At 39.5% G+C, this 19,498-nt stretch overlaps 1 protein-coding gene across 1 annotated transcript in view; it reads right to left on the reverse strand.

Moving 5' to 3' along the window:
* CSPP1 (centrosome and spindle pole associated protein 1) overlaps nt 1–19,498 on the reverse strand; it is a 60,767-nt gene that overhangs the window by 32,448 nt on the left and 8,821 nt on the right. Inside the window, exons 4-15 of the mRNA XM_056854372.1 lie at nt 19,390–19,413; nt 17,104–17,184; nt 15,041–15,142; nt 13,617–14,023; nt 11,613–11,671; nt 10,445–10,538; nt 8,611–8,668; nt 4,890–4,904; nt 3,839–4,029; nt 1,667–1,785; nt 646–724; nt 255–375 (exon numbers count right to left, since the gene is read on the reverse strand). Of these exons, the coding sequence (XP_056710350.1) occupies nt 255–375; nt 646–724; nt 1,667–1,785; nt 3,839–4,029; nt 4,890–4,904; nt 8,611–8,668; nt 10,445–10,538; nt 11,613–11,671; nt 13,617–14,023; nt 15,041–15,142; nt 17,104–17,184; nt 19,390–19,413 (1,350 nt within the window). The remainder of the gene's footprint in view (nt 1–254; nt 376–645; nt 725–1,666; nt 1,786–3,838; nt 4,030–4,889; nt 4,905–8,610; nt 8,669–10,444; nt 10,539–11,612; nt 11,672–13,616; nt 14,024–15,040; nt 15,143–17,103; nt 17,185–19,389; nt 19,414–19,498) is intronic.

Raw genomic sequence — 19,498 nt, forward strand, 5'->3', positions numbered from 1 at the left:
TAGGGAAACAGGTTAGGTTAGGATATTATACAAAGGCACTATTTGAATCAACTGAGAATGAGTGGACCACATATGCTATTATTTCTTGCTAGAAAGACACAATTGGGCTAGAAACCTTCATTAACAATATGAAAATATGAAGAGAAAAACTGGTTCCAAGTTCTCTTATTCCTGATAACATCACATTAAGAAAAACAGCAATTTCAGTTAAATTATGAAAGCTATTTCTGAAAATGTTACAGAATCCATTATACCTGCTTTTGCAATTCTTGTTGATAAGCTAAAGTAGCTTCTCTTGAGGTCTTCGGTTTTTCTTCTGGAAATATACCCAGCCCTCTTGGTTTGTCATTTGTGATTACTGCTCCACTCTTACTTCTGCATTCAAAAAGTTTGAACAAAAAATTAAAATGGCATCATACAATGCAAAGCTTAAAGTAATTTCTTAGTAAGATGTGTTTAACAAATAGTTCATTCCTCTGCCTGGCAATTTCAAAACTGAAGCTTTAATTTAAACCATGTTATCTTCAAAAACCTAACTTTGTTACTGTTCTATTTGAAAAACAGATCCAACAGCAACAACAAAATGTGTTCCAAGTCCTCAAGAGAGAAACCCAACAACACCAAGCTAATATTAGCAATACTTACAAAGGCCCAGCAGCAGGCTTTTGACTGGCATCAATAACAGGTGCAGGTGAAGGCTGGATCCCCATCATGCCTGTGCCATCTAAAACAATAAATATATATGAATGTTAAATTCAGCATTTATGGGGGGAATGTATTACAGGCAGCAAGGAAGATTAACATCAAAGATTCATGCCAAGCATTAACGCTAAAAATAAAATGTTTGGGGGTTTCTTCCGTAAACCTCAAACCTGTACTTGATTTCTACTTCTGAAAATGAAAAAAACAACAACAACAACTAAATATTTAGAAGTTAACACCACAGATGAAGTTAGTGTATTTGTTCAGTTATAAATCACAGGTTTATTTGATTTTTTTCCATTACATGCCACCTCACATCAAAATGTTCTCAACTTGAACAGAAAATAAAATACTAAAAATTTAAAATTAAATTCTATTAAAAGAACAAATGGCGTACACATATAAGACAATGGATACTTGTGAAGTAACTGCACATTATGGGCAAATGCACATAACAGAGATCTAATACCCTTTTTAAAATGAAAAATGCAGTTTGGGGGTATCAGAGAAGCTATGGAAGGTGCCATTCCCCATGCACCATTTTCCTACTCCAAGGTGTCCCTAAACAATGCTTCCCCTAATGAGATTCCAAACACTGGAATCCATTCTGAACTTCATTATGTGTGGAAGCCATTTTAGGAAGGAGAAAGATATACAGCAGAGGGCAGAAAAGGTTCAAGCACAAGCATACACACCCATGTGTCTCCACTCTAAATGCTCATTTCTCAAAACTGCATTTATTTAAGAAGAAACAATTTGCTAACACAAAGTTAGGGAAAAATAATTTCTCAACTTAAAAGTTGCTTCACAAATCAGAGAAAATATGGTCCTGCAGTGTTTCAATCACTATTTTTCCTACTAAAAAAACAAACAAGTAAATTATCTGGGTACCGAAACACCCTCTAGAAAGTTTATTATTATTTCTTCTGTGTGGTAAAACATTTCTATCAACCAACAAGCTTACAGTATGCAAGACTGGGATCCAAAGGATTCCTGGCGCCATAAAAATAATATGCATCATCATATGGAGTTCTATAGTTGGTGGACAGCGATGGTGGCGGCGGCGGTGGCAGGGGTGCAATTCTAAATGAAAAGAGAACAAGTCTTTAAAAGAGGGGCTCTTTGGGTAGCCTGCATAAAAAAAAAAAAAAAAAAAAAACTGGGTATAGTTTCCGGGTAAAAATCCTACCACTTAACAGGTAACACTTCTCTTCTGAAAAACCTGATATACATTATATCATTTCCCTTTAATGCCTGCTTCAGAAGACACAGACGTATCAGAAGTCAAAACATACTTATTTAAGGTCAAATGCTTCAAGAAACCTGTGTCGCAAAACCACTTAGGCCTTTCCAGAACATCTCTTTATGGCACAATAAATGCAGAGCTATTTCCTGGCTACTATAGATAATTTAAATATATTTTGCCTAGATGTATCTATTGTACAGAAAGTGATCCTTTACAAAGGACTCAGACCACAATATTTAGCTGCTACACCATTGTAGCAGACTAACTACATTTTTCTACCATGACAGAGTGTCTACTATAAAATTGTATGCTAAAGGAAATACGGTATAAGAAGCTGAACAATTTTGAAAGCCTTACCTTTTGCTGCCGGAATTGTTTTAGATGGGGATTTAGACTGGGGGTATGAGATTGTTTTTATACAGCCCTAGTTATTTAGCAATGTTTTCTTTTGTACTGGGTTGTTCGGTATGTTGTAACTATTTGTCGCTGCTTCTGTTGTCATAACTGGGTTTCAGAGTGGGTGGACTGGGTAGGGAGAAGAATAGGTGTTGCCAGGGGGAAAGGTTTGTCGGCAATATTATTCAACACTGTTTCAGATGGAAGTGCTACTGGATCCAGGCCTCCTGTTAGATAAGAAGGTGGCAGAGGTGTCCAGGAGTACCTTTCACTAACTTTGGTTGGTGAGCCAATGGTGGCCTTTCCTGAGTAAAAAAATAGATCTTGCCTCCAGGGTGAATTCCTAGGTAACATCTAGATTACATTACCACAATGTGCTCTGTGTGGAGCTGCCCTTGAAGAGCAGCTGGAAACTACGATTGGTACAGAACGCTGTGACAAGAATGCTGGATCATACCATTCCAGTCTTGTTCCATCTATACTGGATTCCAATTTGCAACTGGGCCAAATTCAAAATGCTGATATTGTGGAACTCCCTGCCCAAGGATGTGGTGATGGCTGCCAACGTGGAAAGCTTTAAGAGGGGAGTGGACATGTTCATGGAGGATAGGGCTATCCATGGCTACTAGTCAAAATGAATGCTAGTCATGATGTGTACCTATAATCTACAGTATCCAGGGAGCATGCCTACTATATTAGTTGCTGTGGAACACTGGCAGGATAATGCTGCTGTAGTCATCTTGCTTGTGGGCTTTGTAGAGGCACCTGGTTGGCCACTGTGTGAACAGATTGCTGGACTTGATGGGCTTTTCTTATGTTCTTATGTCCCTTAAAGCCCTATACATCTTAAGACCAGCATATCTTAAGAACCACCTACTCCCATATTAACCTACCTGACTGTTACAGTCATCTTTGTGGGCCCTGCTTCAGGTGCCCCATCACCTCAGGCAAAATGGATGGCAACCTGAGAAAGAGCCTTCTTGGTCATGGCATCAAAACTCTGGAATTCCCTCCGCGCAGAAATTAGTCTGTCTCCCTCTATCACTGTCTTCCACCAGCATGTAAAGACTTCTTATTTTCATAGGGCATTCCCTTATTGGGCCTCCTTCTCATTTTTTTTACATGTATATGTATTGTTTTACATGTATATGTATTGTTTTACATGTCTTTTTTAACTGTGTGCCACCTTGAGGGCCCTACTTGGGTGGAAGGGCAAGAAAGGAGCATTTCAAATAAATACATAAAATAATATTCCTACCTAGAACACTAAAATATTGTCCTGGATTTTAATTTTTTTTTACAAGCAACAGAGTTCTATGAACTACAGAATAATGAAATCCATTATCTAACTGTTGAACGAGCAAGAGGAACAAAATATCTAGTGTAGTTTGATTTCATGGACATTGCATTATAAAGGAAAACTAAGATCCTATATCCTTGATGTCTAAACTGGGCTCCCAATCCATTGCAAACAGGCTACTACAGGGCAGTTACCTGGGAGCCAGCATTTCTCCAAGAGCACTGGATAATCCTCTGTGAAAATCTTCATTCACTGGTAAGACAGGAGGTGCTGATATGGAGGCAGGTCCAGGTGTTGGAGTTTGAAAGGCTGGTCTGGGTCTCTCTGGTGGTAACCTCTGTTCTGAAATTTGTGGTACTAATCCCAGCTCTCTTAATCTATCAGGCTATGAGAGAAAAAAGTTGGTTTATTTATTATTTAGCATGTTGCTGTGGTTCCCAAGCTGTCTCAGCTGCATGGATCGCCACTCAAAGACAGAACGTTGGTTTCACACAGCAATGCCAGCTTTTCAAGATATTATAAAAGCACACTGAAATCCAGTGCCATCGATACTTTTCTATTAAATAATTGCCATGCACTTAGACAGATGAGAGAGAGAGAGAGAGAGAGAGAGAGAGAGAGAGAGAGAGAGAGAGAGAGAGAGAATGTTAATGCTATCAACAGCACACTTGTTAATTTTAGAAAGGATATTTCAAAGGAAGAGCAACATTCTATAGAACTGAATCCAATACCCAATAAACATTTCTAAAACATTAGCAACTGAGGGGGGGAAGCCCCAATATACGTCTCAGACATATTATCATTTTATTGGTTACGTGATTTTGCTTTTCAGTTTAAAAGTATACCACAATATGTGCTATAAATCCACTAATTAAAAATGTTTATTGACAGGTTTTAGAGGATACAGAAGGAAAAAAGAAGGTGCCATGCAACTTAGTTCAAAAAGCATGCAGGTTCCAAACTATTCCACCACATTCTGAACAGATTCCCTTGCAGCTGAAGTGCACCTAAATAGTTACTGTGTTTTTTAAAAAAAACATAACACGAACACTGATATAATGCAAAAAGTCTTAGATGTTTGCAAAGATGGATTTCCTTTCGAATTTCTTTATCACAGTGTTACTGTGCTATTAACCATGTTGTTGACCAGAAAATGCTGATAGCTCTGGAACCCTACATGCCTGACTGGCTACCAACTTGGAAGAATAATTGTTGACAAAAATGGCAATATGTTAAAATGTTTACCTTTTCTTCACTTAGCTGCAAGACAGTATATATAATTAAAGTTAGTATTTACAGCTACAGAACTGAATAATTCAGGTACAAAAATGGAGCATGTGTGCATCATACTTAATTTCTAGTAGAGTTGTTAGATTTACCACAGCTATACTGAAAATGATGAATTCTGGCTAATAGGAATGCCTTGTAACATACTTCAACTAGAACCCAAAAGAATTCCTGAGCCCCAGCATTTTTTCCTCTTTAGCAACTGGATGCCCAAGCAATTAAGTGTCAGAGCATTTCAAACTGCTTTTTGGACTACAGGAAATTATAAGAACAAAGGGAACTGGGAGGGAATGGAAGAGGTGACATAATCTGTAAAGGCAGAATGGTGAAGGGAACAGTCCATGCATGGTACATGCTCACAAACCCTTTTGAATCCCTGCCAGGATATTTTAAAAGTATAAAATATTCTATATCAAAACTGGACCTCCTGTATGCAAAGCTTGTGTTGTTTCACTGTTGTTTCATCTCCACCTATAACATTCCAATGGCCCGCAACCTTTCCAGACTTGAGGCCCACCTTTAAGCCTCCAGTAGTGGTATGGGGCTCACTGAACTATAAGCATGTGACAGGAAATCACAGTCACAAGAGTTAAGGAGGAACAGCCAGGTTTATGACCTCACTAGTACTACAGCCAGGACCACAGGCAACAGGCAGGAAACAAGCCACACACCATGAAGCCTAGTGTGGTGAGGTACAAACCAAGGATCAGACCTATGGAGGAATCCTTTCTACCACACAGCAACCAGGATTCTGCAACCCACTTGAAGGCCATATATTCATGACCACTATATTCGAAGTTGTAATAACTTTCAGCATCTTAATCAGTGGCACATTTAAATGCATTAGTTATCACAAAGTGATCACTGTCCCAGAAGTTAAACCTGAACCATATTATTGCACCAGAAGAAAAGCTAAAGAAATACACCACCTTAATACTTCACTTCAAATACTATGAATTTCAAAAAAAAAGATATTGGTCAACTAATTAAGTGTTCATGCTTAATCCTAAACCAAATGTCTTCACTTACCAAGCTTTTAACTGTATTTATATCCATTAGCCCTTTTCATAATTTATTTTGACTGATCCATTCAGTGTCCCATCATGGCAAAATACACAGACCAACCATTTATCTTGATGTACTAGTATAGTCGACTTCTTTTGCTCATCCAAGAAGCATGACTCACAACACAGAGTCTTTCCAGAAGCTTAGCTTTGCCCCAGAAAGATATCCTGTCCTTCTTTTAGGTGTTTTCTAACACTAACTACATGGCCTAATATCCACTGTCCTAACATATCTGAAGGATATGGAGCTAGTTTTGCTGAGACAAGTTTGTTTTTTTAAAGCAGGAGATGAGTGTTCCAGTGCTGGTGACACCAAGCACACAGCCACTATGAAGTAGAAGGGAGGCCAGACGCAGGATTTGTGATCCATTTAATTGACATTATCCAATAAATGCACATGACACTACCGTACCACTTTCTCCAAGAAACCAGCATATCATGATCATGCTTGTGGGTCATAAAAACAGACGTTTCCCGGCAACTGATTGCTGGGCAACAGCAATATTATCGAAACAAGAGCACTTTGAGCCAAACTGATGAGTTTCAGCAGCTCCAAGCAATTTGGAAACAGGTTATTCAGCCTAAGTTAATCATAAAAAGATCACCAAGAAAAGAAATTGGGGAGAGGGTCACAAAACACTAGCGATCATATTCATTTTTGAGAATTATTAAACAAAACTGCAGAAAAATCATTACAATTGGTACTTCTCGAAGAGACAGCTTTAAACTGTGATCATTGCTTGTAGCCGAAACAAGACCAGCCAAATGGAGAGGGAAAGAAGGATAACAGACACAATGGACTGGGAAACATCAAGCCACAACTTTACTGATCACAAATTCCTCAGAGCTTGGCAAAGCATAGGCTGAGGACAGAAGGGGCAGCTGACAGCCCAACCACTGATGGAGGCTCCAGATGGCCAGCCTGCCCATCCAGTACATACCAAATTGAAGAAGAGGAGGAAGAAGAGGAAGAGTTGGTTTTTATACCCCAATTTTCTCTACCTTTAAGGGAGTCTCAAACCAGCTTACAATCACCTTCCCTTCCCCTCCCCACAACAGACACCTTGAGAGGTAGGTGAGGCTGAGAGAGCTCTAAAAAAATTGCGACTAGCCAAAGGTCACCCAGCAGGCTTCATATGGAGGAGTGGGGAAACAAACCCGGTTCACCAGTAGTCAAAAAGGGCAAGAGTCCAGTAGCACCTTAAAGACTAACAAAAATATTTCTGGTAGGGTATGAGATCTCCCCTGGACATCACAGACTCTTCTGCATATCACACCTAATCCCATCAAGCCTGCTATTCACATTTACATACTGTTCCTCTACTTAAAGACCGATGGATTCACATTCTAGCTGTATCTGAAGAAGTGAGCTGTGGCTCACGAAAGCTCATACCCTACCAGAAAATATTTTTGTTAGTCTTTAAGGTGCTACTGGACTCTTGCCCTTTTTGACTACTGCAAACAGACTAACACGGCTACCCGGTTCACCAGATTAGAGTCTGCTGCTCATGTGGAGGTTCTCCAGATTAGAGTCCACTGCTATTAACCACTACCCCATGCTGGAGCCACCAATGTTCACGTTTTCCAGACCCCACCCACACCAAAAGGGGTGATACTGCAGAAAAAGGTGAAAATCTCATGGACAAGAGTCAATGCTGGACACAATTGTCCAGAGTCCTCCTGTTACCTCCCCCTCTACTGCCTGGGAACAGCAGGGACTCCAGACTAAGGCTGGGAGATGAACTCCTTAGCAAGACAATTTTGTATATTTGAAAACATGTGCACAGCAATGTTCAGGGCAACATATCAAATGGTCGTATGCCAGCTTTTCAACATATGCAATAAGCAGCTCTCCAAGGCTCTACACAAACACAGTTGCTGTAGAGCAAAAGAAACAACTTCTCACTAACTGATATGATAGTTCTATCCAGGGATGATGGGAGCTACATCTTGACCAAAACTGATCTGTTCAAAGACCACAGCAAGACAAACACATGAGATTAACAACCTTCATGGAGGGCCTGGAGATCTCCCAGAATTACAACTGATTTCCAGACTACATAGATCAGTTCCCCTGAAGAAAATGGCAGCGTTGGAAGGTGAACTCTGAGTTCCCGCCCCTTCCCAAAACTCCACCTTTCATAAGCTCCACTCCCAAATCTTCAAGCATTTCCAAACCTAGAGTTGGAAACCCTACAAAAACATGAGTTTGAAAGGCAAGAAGGGCACTAAACTGCCTCACTGCTCTGAAAACACTACTATATAAAATAAACCAGTCAATACACTCGTCTAAAAAGACTGCAGTACCCTCACAGTTTGCTTAACACTGAACTCCAGAAACCCATTCCTACCTTGTGCCTCAGCTCCATTTCTAGCAAAGCACAATTTGGACAGCCCAACAGCAAAGTACTGCCCATAAAATGTAATGCCCCAAAATGTGACCAGAGAAGAGGAATAAGTAGCAAGTGTTGACAATGGCACTGCTGTCCCCATGAGAACCTAATAGCAGAAGGTGCTACAAGGTCGTATTAATTACTCATAATTAACAATGCTTTTAAATTATTTTACAACAGCTGTTCAGAGCCAAGAAGAGCTGAATATTAAAAGTCTCTCACCTTCTTCCCAGGGTCTAGAGCACCAGTTGCAGCTACTGGGAGCTGAAGCTCCTTTTCACTATTAAAACAAAAACACACACACATAAACACAATTAAATTAAAATTATGTGAAGAATATCTGTATTTATATTCAACTCTTTTTTTAAGGACCTCTGGATCGCATACTGGAAATTCTCATTTAACCTCCGAGGAGGTTCATCTAAGGGACAGAGACTTATCCATTGCCACTTAATGCCCTGGCAGGGTAGTGATCTGAACCCATGTCCATCACACTATCCACAAATCTTTCACAAAAGAGAACAGTTAAAAACCACTGCACTATTCTTAAGCATAAGAATATATTCCTAGTGTCATTAAAATAACAGTTCTTAAATATCTGAATAGAAACTTATTTTGTGAGACATTTGGTCTGGCGTAGATGTAATGTTATCAATCTCCGAATCATACTCGGTGGAGATCAGGAAACTGCTTTGGGCACTCCCTCTCCTCCTTCCCATGCCAATTTTCCTCTTCCTTTAAGCGTGATGTAGTGTTATATCTGCTGTGTTAACCAGGACTGCCCTCACAACGAGAGTTTGAAAAACACTGCCGACCCCTGTTCTCAAACTCTGATTAGGAACAATCTTGGTTAGCATTAACCACAGTCAGCACCAGTGAAAATGTCACACTATACAAAGCAAGCAGTGGGTGCAGGGGATTTCACAAAAGAGGGAGAGGAAGACTGGGGAAGGACTGTGCAGGTCAAAAGCAGACTCCTGGACCCAACTGATTATGGCAAGCAGATGGGGAACATTAAATCCACATCACTAAAAAAAAAAAAAATCCTCAGGACTACCATTTCTAGACAAAATGATGAATGCAGCATCCAATTCAGACCCTTTATGAATTCAGGTTAATAATATTTCTGCTTAATTCCTTTGCAATTTCTGTCTTGTAACCAAATTGCATACTAAAATTCAAAGATGTAAAACATTTCTTTGCTATGTGCTGCCTGCCTCAAAAGTAAAGGGTCCTCATTCTGAAATATGGAAAGAACTTAGGCACATCACTTGGTGTGTTTGTGGGGGGGGGGCTCCCCCTATTTGCCCACATTCCAAAGCCTATGCACTTTTACTCTGAGAATCTAGTACAGGAAACTCAACTCGGGGGGGGGGGGAAGGTAACAAAGCAGGCAGTACAGACATCAACCTGCTCCTAAAAACTACGAGCTCCACATCCAGAGTGCTACTCATTAACATGCGAAAGGATTTATGCAAGACCAATGGAACCTTTGCCTTTTTATCTTTTGAGCAGCAGACTGCCTAGAGTTTCAAAATGAAAAATGAAAACAGCTGTAGCAGAATGAGTTGCTTATGAAACAAATCCAAGGTTCAAACAAGCAGAGCTAGTTATACAGTTCACTGGATTGTGGCCTTTTAACTATGTGAAGATTTTTGTCAAGGATATTTTAAAACGATGTAACCTTAAAGCTAACAGAATCCTTAAGAGACATAAATAGAAATTAAGGAAAGTTTCTAGATGGAGGAGTCCATTATACAAGGGGGGAGGGGAAAGCCTCAACTCATTGTGTATACTGAGGTTTGTATTAGAGGAACTAGTCATAGGATATCAGTCCAAGAAACCTGCTACATCACCCTCAGTGACTACTATAGTGACAAGATACTATTTGCAAGTGAACAGTTTGTGGATTCAAGTCCATTTTTGGAAGAATTAGTAAAAAATGTGAATGTAATCCATAAAGACATGCTATTGTTTATAAAATAAACTTCCTCTTTCTCCAAAGATTGTATTACTAGTCATTCAAACTATTATTTGTCCAACACTTTTCTGTTACCGTCGCTTATTTCTCTGTTGCTCAGCCATTTGTTCCATCAGTTCTTGTCTATACTGTTCTTTTTTTCTCTGAAGTTGTTCTCTGTCTTGCTCTCCTGAAAAAAGGGGATACTCAACATTGCAACTTTCTTTCCTGTCATCTTAACAATTAATTTCAGTCATATCATGCCATAAAGATACAGTACAGTACTCTCACCCACTACATATGTCCATCACGGCCCATCCACCATGCCAAGGAACATTATTACTTCCGAGATAATGCTGGGTGAATGAATTATTTCCCTCTCTCTTCTCAGAGTGATAATAATCCTTTTCAAATATTTTGTATGTATGTACAGTGAGCGCACTTCTCACAACACGCAGAGTTGCCATGTCTGAACAGGGCAGATCACATATTTTGTATTTGCATACTTCAATGTTCATGCATACTGAAACTGTATCTGCATGCAACGTACAGTTTGTGTCCCTTGTTCAGAAAGAAGGCAACTACACGTATTGGGAGGAGTACACTTCTGATACATGCCATTACCAGCTTCCCAGTACACTGTCCTGAAATTGACTAATTAAACCAAGGAATGGCATTCACCCTTACTAGACAACCTGGGTGGAATCCATATTAAAGGTAGGTAGGTGTAAATCCTACTGAAATCAGTGACAGCCATTAAACAATAAGTGTTGTGAAAGATCATTTACCTGAGACCCTGGAGAGCTGCTGCCAGTCTGAGTAGACTGGCTGTGATAAAGTAAAGGTCTGACACAATATAAGGCAGCTTGGGGTGTGTGCTTTGCACACTAACCTTACAATCCAACACTTTCTTCACATTAATGACAAAGTCATATCTGGTGTTGGACAGTTGTCAGAGGGAAGCAACTTCAGCATAATAGAATCAGCACTGTAATTTACTGGACAGCACCACTACAGGACGGATTTAAGAATACTAGATAGTTTTTGCCAATTCAGGTATTTCACAATTGCCAATTGGACAGTGTGGTATAACGTTATATAAAGGTGAAACAAATTTCATTGGGTTGACAGGGGGGTGCAGAAGGAAGCAGAAACAATGGCTTTTTATACCCTTTATCAAATAGATTCAAAGGTACATAAAAGGTATTACATTTTATAGATACTATCAGAACATAATCTTGTCAGAAGTAGATTTCATACATACCAATGACCAGGCCTGTGGCAAATGGAACGTTCCTCTCATTAGCAGAACTGGCTTGATTTCTATTTGAACGAAATGAGCATTGTGATAATGAAAACAAAACTCTTTACAACTCCTTAATGAAAGGAAGTTTTCAGGAAACCATGTCAGGGTTAAGCAATTTCCTCCCCTTGTAAAAAATTGCTTCAGTTACAGCCCATTGCATTACTAATTGACTCAAAGAATCCCAGCTATAATTTTATAAATACATTAAACAAGCAGGAGGCCCACAAGAACTTTTGGGGCATCTCATTTCTTCTCTCCTTCCCTTTCCTGAAAATTCCCATAGGCTCTCCCCTTTTCCTACTTCCTTCTGACCTTCCCACCCACCAGTGAACCTACCTTTATTTACCCCCTGCCCTTCAGCTTTTCCTCCTTCTCTCCCCGACAAAACTCTGTGTGGTTCCGGCAACCGGGTGCCGCTGGAATTTTCTTGCTATGTATGTTAAATGCATAAAATCTTGTCTTAAAAAGAATTGCACTCATTCCAAAACAGAATATATTTCACAGGAGTGTTTTTTCCTCCAGTGTTCCCCAAAATTTCTTATTTTTCCCATTGGAAAATTGGTGGGAGAGGGAGTCCTCAGAAAAATATGGAGGGAAACAAATATTTTTTTCTGCTTGTTCTCCACACCTTCACATCTCTAATGCTGTTATATATCTATCTTATTAAAGCAGCAAAATAAGTTTAGATTTGACTGAAATGTTTCCAAAACACAGAGGTTTTACCCCGCATTTATTGAATTGTTCACTGTATGCAGTATATAGTTATTTGTATTGGGTTCTATAACTCTAACCTGCTTCGAACATTCACAAGAAAGGCAGACAGAAATGAAGTAAATAAATAAATCCATGCAGCCTGCACCTTTTCTCTCATAACTCCAGAAGGAAAAGGGCTAGAGCTCTGCTTTGAAAAAAATAAAATATTTTATTGTGGCAACAGATTGATATAACACTGCGGAAATATAGCAATTCCCAATTTTTTAAAGCCTGAAAAAACTCTGGTATGCGTGGGTAGGGAAGATAGTCAAGGGAGAAGAGAACACAACACTGATGTGGGCTGGACCTGCAGAAATGCACACCTTCTCATCCATATAATGTCCAAAGATGCTTGGACTGTAAACCTTTCCAAAAAGATTGTACCACACCAAGTCTGGGAAAGATTGTAACTAACAGTGCATTCCTGAGGCTTGAGGCCAAATTGCCTTAGGAGGCGATGTGACCCTACGCCAGTGTCCATGCCACTTGTGCGGTGCAAACTGGCACGGATGCTGGAGTAATGCCACTTGCATTGGTCCCCCTGGACACCCGTGGCAGCGCGGCCCTTGGATGCTGGCTTAGCCTTCCACCGACATCCTGCTGGTTCAAGTCCTCACGCCAGCATCCTGTGGGGCAGAGCTGCCAGTAGGCAGCTTCCTAACCCCTTTCAGCCTGGGAATGCCCTCTTAAACAACAGTGGTAATATCGCTGTTTTCAATGGGGCTTTCCCCCCCTTATCTAAATTTAACTTTTTTTTAAAGCCCTTTTTCCCCTTGCTGCAGCGGCCAAACCTCTTTGGAGGCATCGCAGCACCACCACGGCCACACCGTCCCCGGCCACTGCAGCTCTCAGGAATGGAATGTAAGTGAACAGAATAACAGAAGCAGGATGAATAAAGATGATATGGATGCTCCTAAAAACAGTGTTGCTGTAAGGAAGCCAAGGGGCAGCACTGCATTCGTGTAGGAACAGCCCCAGTCATCCTGAAGTGGTAAATTAAAGTTACATAGCCCCTATTCAAGACAGAATATTACATATAATTCAATACAAAAAAAATATGAAAAAAATAAATGCTGCTCTTCTGTAGCTTGCTAGCCACTCAGGGAATTGGCCCTAGCACATCCCAAAACATGAGGAATGGCCCATGGATGGACAGCTTAAGGCAGATGAAATGGTACATAAGAGGAAACCAGTCAGTTTTAAAGTTACCTTTGACCATAGAAGACCCGCAATGGCTTTTTGTCATAGTCGCTTTCATATCGAAACCTAGGATCCATTTCACCATCTACTTCAGAGTCATGATCCCCATCAAACTTTTGATACCTTCTAATAGAAATGCCAGATTTACTGTCCAGCCTTTGCTGCTTCCTATTGGAAATGTTTGGTTCTTCATCAGTTTTTTTGAGCAATATGCTGTCCCCACGTCCACATTCATTATTTGGTTTGTGATGCTGGTCTAATGATTGTCTATTTGGCAATCCGTCATAGGCCTCTGTAGAAGTACAAGCATCTTTCCTGAAAGAATCTTCATCTCTTCTTGGAGACAATATTTGCGTAAGTAATTCTGGCTGGCTTCTTGAAACAGCAATGCCTTTTTTGTGAGTGTCTGTCTCACGCTGTTGAAACAAATATTTTTAAAAGTTTTTAAATATTTTAAAAAGTATAATAAACAATATTTTATCTTAGTCATTTCAATTTCCATTAGCCTTTTCCCCTGTAAATGGAAAAAAGCAGATGTTTATAATGAGGGCTTTAAACTCAGCTGTGTATTCCTAGATTTTATTAAGTAGCAATGTTGAACTGGGTATTGTCTCGAATAGCACAACAGGCGTGAGCAACATACACAGGACTGCAATGAAAGAAAGGAAAAGGGAATGGCATGATGAGAAGAAACCACCATTCTCAGTTAGCCAGAATAAGAATAGTTTGCCAGCTGATAATCAGGGAAAACAGAAAAATCCTTTACCAGTCTTTCCTGTTAAGTGAGAAAAACAGACACCTTATACTTCTTCAATCCTTCAAAAATTGGATCCAAGCTCCCATGAAATGAGAGTGGTATTTTCTGCCTTTCCTTTCCCCCAAGCCGGTTCTCCTTCTGTAAAGCTCTGCTGAGGATTGGGTCCCCCTCCCTACGCCAAGAACAATAGAACATGTGACATTTGAGGGCCTGATACAGCAAGCAGGGGAAAAGGTACACAAAACTGCCCCTCCCCACCCTTCTGTGAGTGACGATTGAACTTTTAGCAAGCTCAGTTTAAGCAACAGCGTGGGGGTAATTTCATCCAATTTCTTCTTTCTTGCTGCATGGCTTGCCGTTTTGGAGGGCCCCCCAAACCCCCTCCCCTACTCTTGGCAGTAGATTTACAAAGGACACTGGGGAGCTGCTGGAGAAAGGCCAGGAAGACCTGCTTCCAAGAACTGCTCACAGAAGCTTGGATTCAACTCTTAGTGAGCTTATGCTATGCTCAGAATAACTCTGAATGTACAATCTAAATAATGAACTGCAACACGTAATAGCAAGCTGAAGATCACATGCTCTGTATAATATCACATATAACTAAACACTCATTTATTTAACTTAATCATTAATACTGTCCTGATTTCTAAAATAGTTAAATAAAGGCTGTTCTTACCGCTGTGTACTTCTTCCCCACTCTTCTTAACCTTTCATTCCATTCTTCCTGTTCCCTGAGATACTGATTGTATTCCTTATTTCTTTCAAGTCTTAACCTGTCCTAGAACAGATATTAGCAAATAAACTCTATTAATCTATCATGCAACACCATAGACTGGATAAGGGTAAACAAATAATATTTGTTTACAGGGTACCTGAAAAGCTAGAGGATGCACAGTGTACCAGTGATAATATAAACACAATGCTGGCTTATAAACAAAACTTTAAAAAGACCTTTGGGTTTTCATAAGTGTTTACTTTTACATGTACGGCGTATTCACTTTTATCTCTAAAAATGATAAATTTAGGTATAAGAACATAACAGCCCTTGCTGGGTCAGACCCAGCATCCTGCCTCACACAGTGGCCAACCAGTTACTCTGGAGGACTACCAACAGGGCACAGAGGCCAAGGTCTTCACCGCATGTTGCTTCTTTGCCCTGATATTCAGAGGTTTGTTAACTCTAGCCAGGGTAACTTTAGTCATCCTGGCTAGTACCTATTTCTGCTATAGAAAAATACTAAGGAAATTTTAAGACTACAAATCTTCACAAAACAGAAATGCTTCAAATTTATCCTGAAGACTTAAAATAGTAATCACATCAATTAAAGACCAATAAAGCTGTCAATACACATCTCAATTAGAATGTCAGAAACAGAACATCATGATTTGCTCAGCAATAGACAGTAGATCGGTAAGAGGAACCAGATTTAGTAATGTTGCCCCCTAAGAAGTTATTGTTTGCTTGTTTTCACATTTCATGGCAGCCAAAGGCCAAAGCAGGTCAATTCCCTATGATGACTTATTTTCACAGTGAATTCTATTACACTAGAAGACCTTACTTTTTTAGACCCAAGTCCTACTTCAACTCAATTACCTTCTTTTCCTCTGTCAATATATATGCACACCCCAAACCTACTTCAATATATATCCAACTACAAATCGATAGGACTACAAATCTTAACATCTCCCAAAAAAAAAACACCAAAAAACCAACCCTGGCTATTATGGGAGCGCTGAGAAATCAGCCAAACTCCCTCTCACAAAATGACCATTCCAAGGTGAGGGAACAATTTAAACCAGTTCAAATCTACAGTGCAAGGTTCACCTTCCCTCTCACATATTCAAACCTTTCTCTCAAAATATTAAATAAAAAGAAAATGATAGCATCACCAAGGTGCAGGTTATGATCTACAAGCTCTAAATAACCTTATTACAAGATGAAGCTGGGAAGTGACATATAGTCCTGCTTTAAGTATGATAAGAGACATTATTCCAGATTGTTCTGAAGCATAGTTAGTGGTACCTTGCCCAGCACAGCAGCTTCTACCACAGGACATCCTGTCTCCTTCTCTTCTTTATTAGAGAAATGTGGTTGATGCAGATTGGGAAAAAATGCAGCATCTAGTTCACTGCCTTGCTCTAAAAGAGGAACACACTGTTCTCTCAATTCCTCACACGGTTAATCAATGCTAAGGACTGGCAAAGTCTCACCAGTTCTCTAAGTGTACAAATGCCAAAGACAGCAAGAAGTATGAGGAAACAAATCAGATAGGAAGATCATAAGTCAGAAAGTTAAGAAAGTCTAAAATATTATTCAGAATAAACTGTCCACTCCCTCCCCTCCTCTCCCCATCTTTTATATAAAGTCCCCTACTAGGTTGCCATAAGTCAGCTGCGACTTGACGGCACTTTACACACACACAAACCTTAGGGAGCTAAAACAACATTCCTGGACCAAGACCATGTAGCATACTAACCATTTTAAATAGTTCCACAGTGGCCAGTGCCTTAAAAAAAGTGACATAGTGGGGGTGGGTGATTACTGCTGTTACCTAAATCACATTTGCATCCACAGAATGACTAAGGGGCTATATTTTGTACACTAGCATCTAATTTAAAATTTTTTTTAGAAATGGCATGGTAAATTACCTCATACCAAAGTTTTAATTTTCACAGTATTAGTTCTATGTATTGAATTGCAAACCCCGTGAAATATTGACAGTAATTCTGTGCACCTACCTTGGCAGACCGCCTGTCACCAATAGGAAGAGACAGTCCCTGAGTATATGGGTCAACTTCACCAGAGGTAAGGTATTTTTTCTGTACAGAAGAAAATCAATGACTCATTGTGCCCTGAACTAGGAAATGCTACTGGATTTAGCCATGTTTTTCAAGATGACTCTGCATGAACGATTTGTATCACTTCTTAAATAATTTATATCACAGATCAGACTCACACAGCCCTTTTGTTGCAGCAGACCTTGGCTTATCGTGCTGATGGTGACAGCGGAGTCTATGCTGAAGCACAGATCAATGAGTCATCTGAAGCATCATCTATGAGTCAGCACACTGTTGTGGAACTGACAAAAGTGACTTATAACAACAGGCCTGTAAAACAGAGCTGTTCTGCCAGGCATATGGATAAGGACAGTGACAGTTTCCATCTTCCTGGCATCCCTTCCCTTCCCCTCCCTTTCTTTTATGGTTAGTTTTTTGCTTATTTAATCTGTTGGAATATGCTATTCTCTTATTCCCTCGGCACAGTTTCTCTTCTGTGCTGCTGACGGGGGTTGAGGACAAGTGGTTTTAAGTGATGTAATTAGTTTTAATTGTGAATTTGTGGTTATTTTAATTGTATTTTTGCAAGCTGCTCTGAGCCTGGCCTAGTCAGGAATGGGTGGTGTAAAAATCCAACAAATAAATAAATAAATTTAAGTAATGGGGTATTGACCTATAATTTGTACATAATATTGAAGCAACCAAGCATCCTCTTCATCACACATTTAATGCTTACCACAAGAACAACAATCCAATTCCTACAACAGAAGGGTTTCGTGAATGCAACCATTTTCAAGACAATTTTATGAATGTAAACAGCACAAGAGAGATAACCCAACACAATAATAAAGAAAAAAAGAAAGACTGCCAGAGGGCTAGGTACTACGTAGATACGCCTTACTCTACCAACCAACAAGCAATTTTCAAACAGCAAAAAAATCTGCCATACAATATCATGAATTTTTTATAAACCTTTACCATGTGAAACCTGTTAACATTGATTACCATTGTTTAAAATTAGAGGACCACTGAGGAAATATAAAGACAATTATAGTATGGAGTAATGGCTGGCATATCAGACTAGGATTTAGGAAATCTAGGTTGTAATCTGCCCTCTGCCATGAAGCTCACTGGATGACCAGGTGAAGCAATAAAATGAAGGAAAAGATATCTGAATACAACCCTGAGGTTTGTAGAGGAAATCAGGATAACAACTGATACAGAAGTACCCACAATGAACATATTGGGCTATCCATGTTCTTAGTCCACCCATACCAATCTGTTCCTTCATGACTTGCTCAGGAGTCATTCCAAATACTCACATATGCATTTCACTCATCATCCAAGGAGCTCAGTGCAACATCTATGGTAGTGTATAGCAATTTCTAATGTTCTAACATGATGCAGAAGATATGATAAATATACAGCAAATCGGAAAAATTTTATTATTTCACAACTCAAATAAATGTAATTAATTCTTATTTTAAAAAATAAAGGGGTACCATCAAACTGAGTATCTTGGTTATGTTTAACAATATGCCTATAAAGCAAAAGTAGGTACAATCAGTTATGTTTCCAAGCTACCAAAATATATATAAACACAGCTGAGTAAATTAAAGAGTGACATATTGTATAATTTACTGAGTTCTTTTAGAAAACATTCTAAAATTAATCATTTAAGTCAACTGAACAGCCAGCATTGTATAGTGGTTAAGAGTGGCGGACTCTTATCTGGAGAAGCAGGTTTGATTCTCCACATTAAGCCTGCTGGGTGACCTTGGGCCAGTCTCAGTTGTCTCAGAACTCTCTCAGCTCACGCAGAGGCAGGCAATGGGAAACCATCTCTGAACGTCTCTTGCCTTGAAAACCCTACAGGGTCGCCATAAGTCAGCTGTGACCTGAGGGCACTTTACACACATACACACAAGTCAACTCAAACTGATGGCACACCAGTAAAATAATGTCAGTATTTGCATTCTCTGCAGAAAATGACCATATGAAAACCAATACAGAACAGCCTATACATTCAGCAGTAAAATCAAATGAAAGACAACCAATGCAATAAGAGAACACTAATGAAAAATGATTAACTTGTACATTATCTTGTGACAAGCAAGCTCACAGACAGCTACAGAACACACCAACACAGAAAATGTTGATTTCCAAACCTTTTCATTAGCAAATTTAATTAGAACCAAGCAAAATATTATGTTAATCTGAAGCGTAATCATGATGTAAGCACCCTACCTTCTTTTTTGCCTGTGAAATATCCTAAAATCAGGAAAATAGACTGTTCATAAGAATATTTCCATAGAATTACATGTTTATCCCAAAACTGAAGTTTAATCCCCACAAG

The sequence above is a fragment of the Euleptes europaea genome, chromosome 8 (assembly GCF_029931775.1).
Source record: "Euleptes europaea isolate rEulEur1 chromosome 8, rEulEur1.hap1, whole genome shotgun sequence".
Classification (NCBI taxonomy): domain Eukaryota; kingdom Metazoa; phylum Chordata; class Lepidosauria; order Squamata; family Sphaerodactylidae; genus Euleptes; species Euleptes europaea.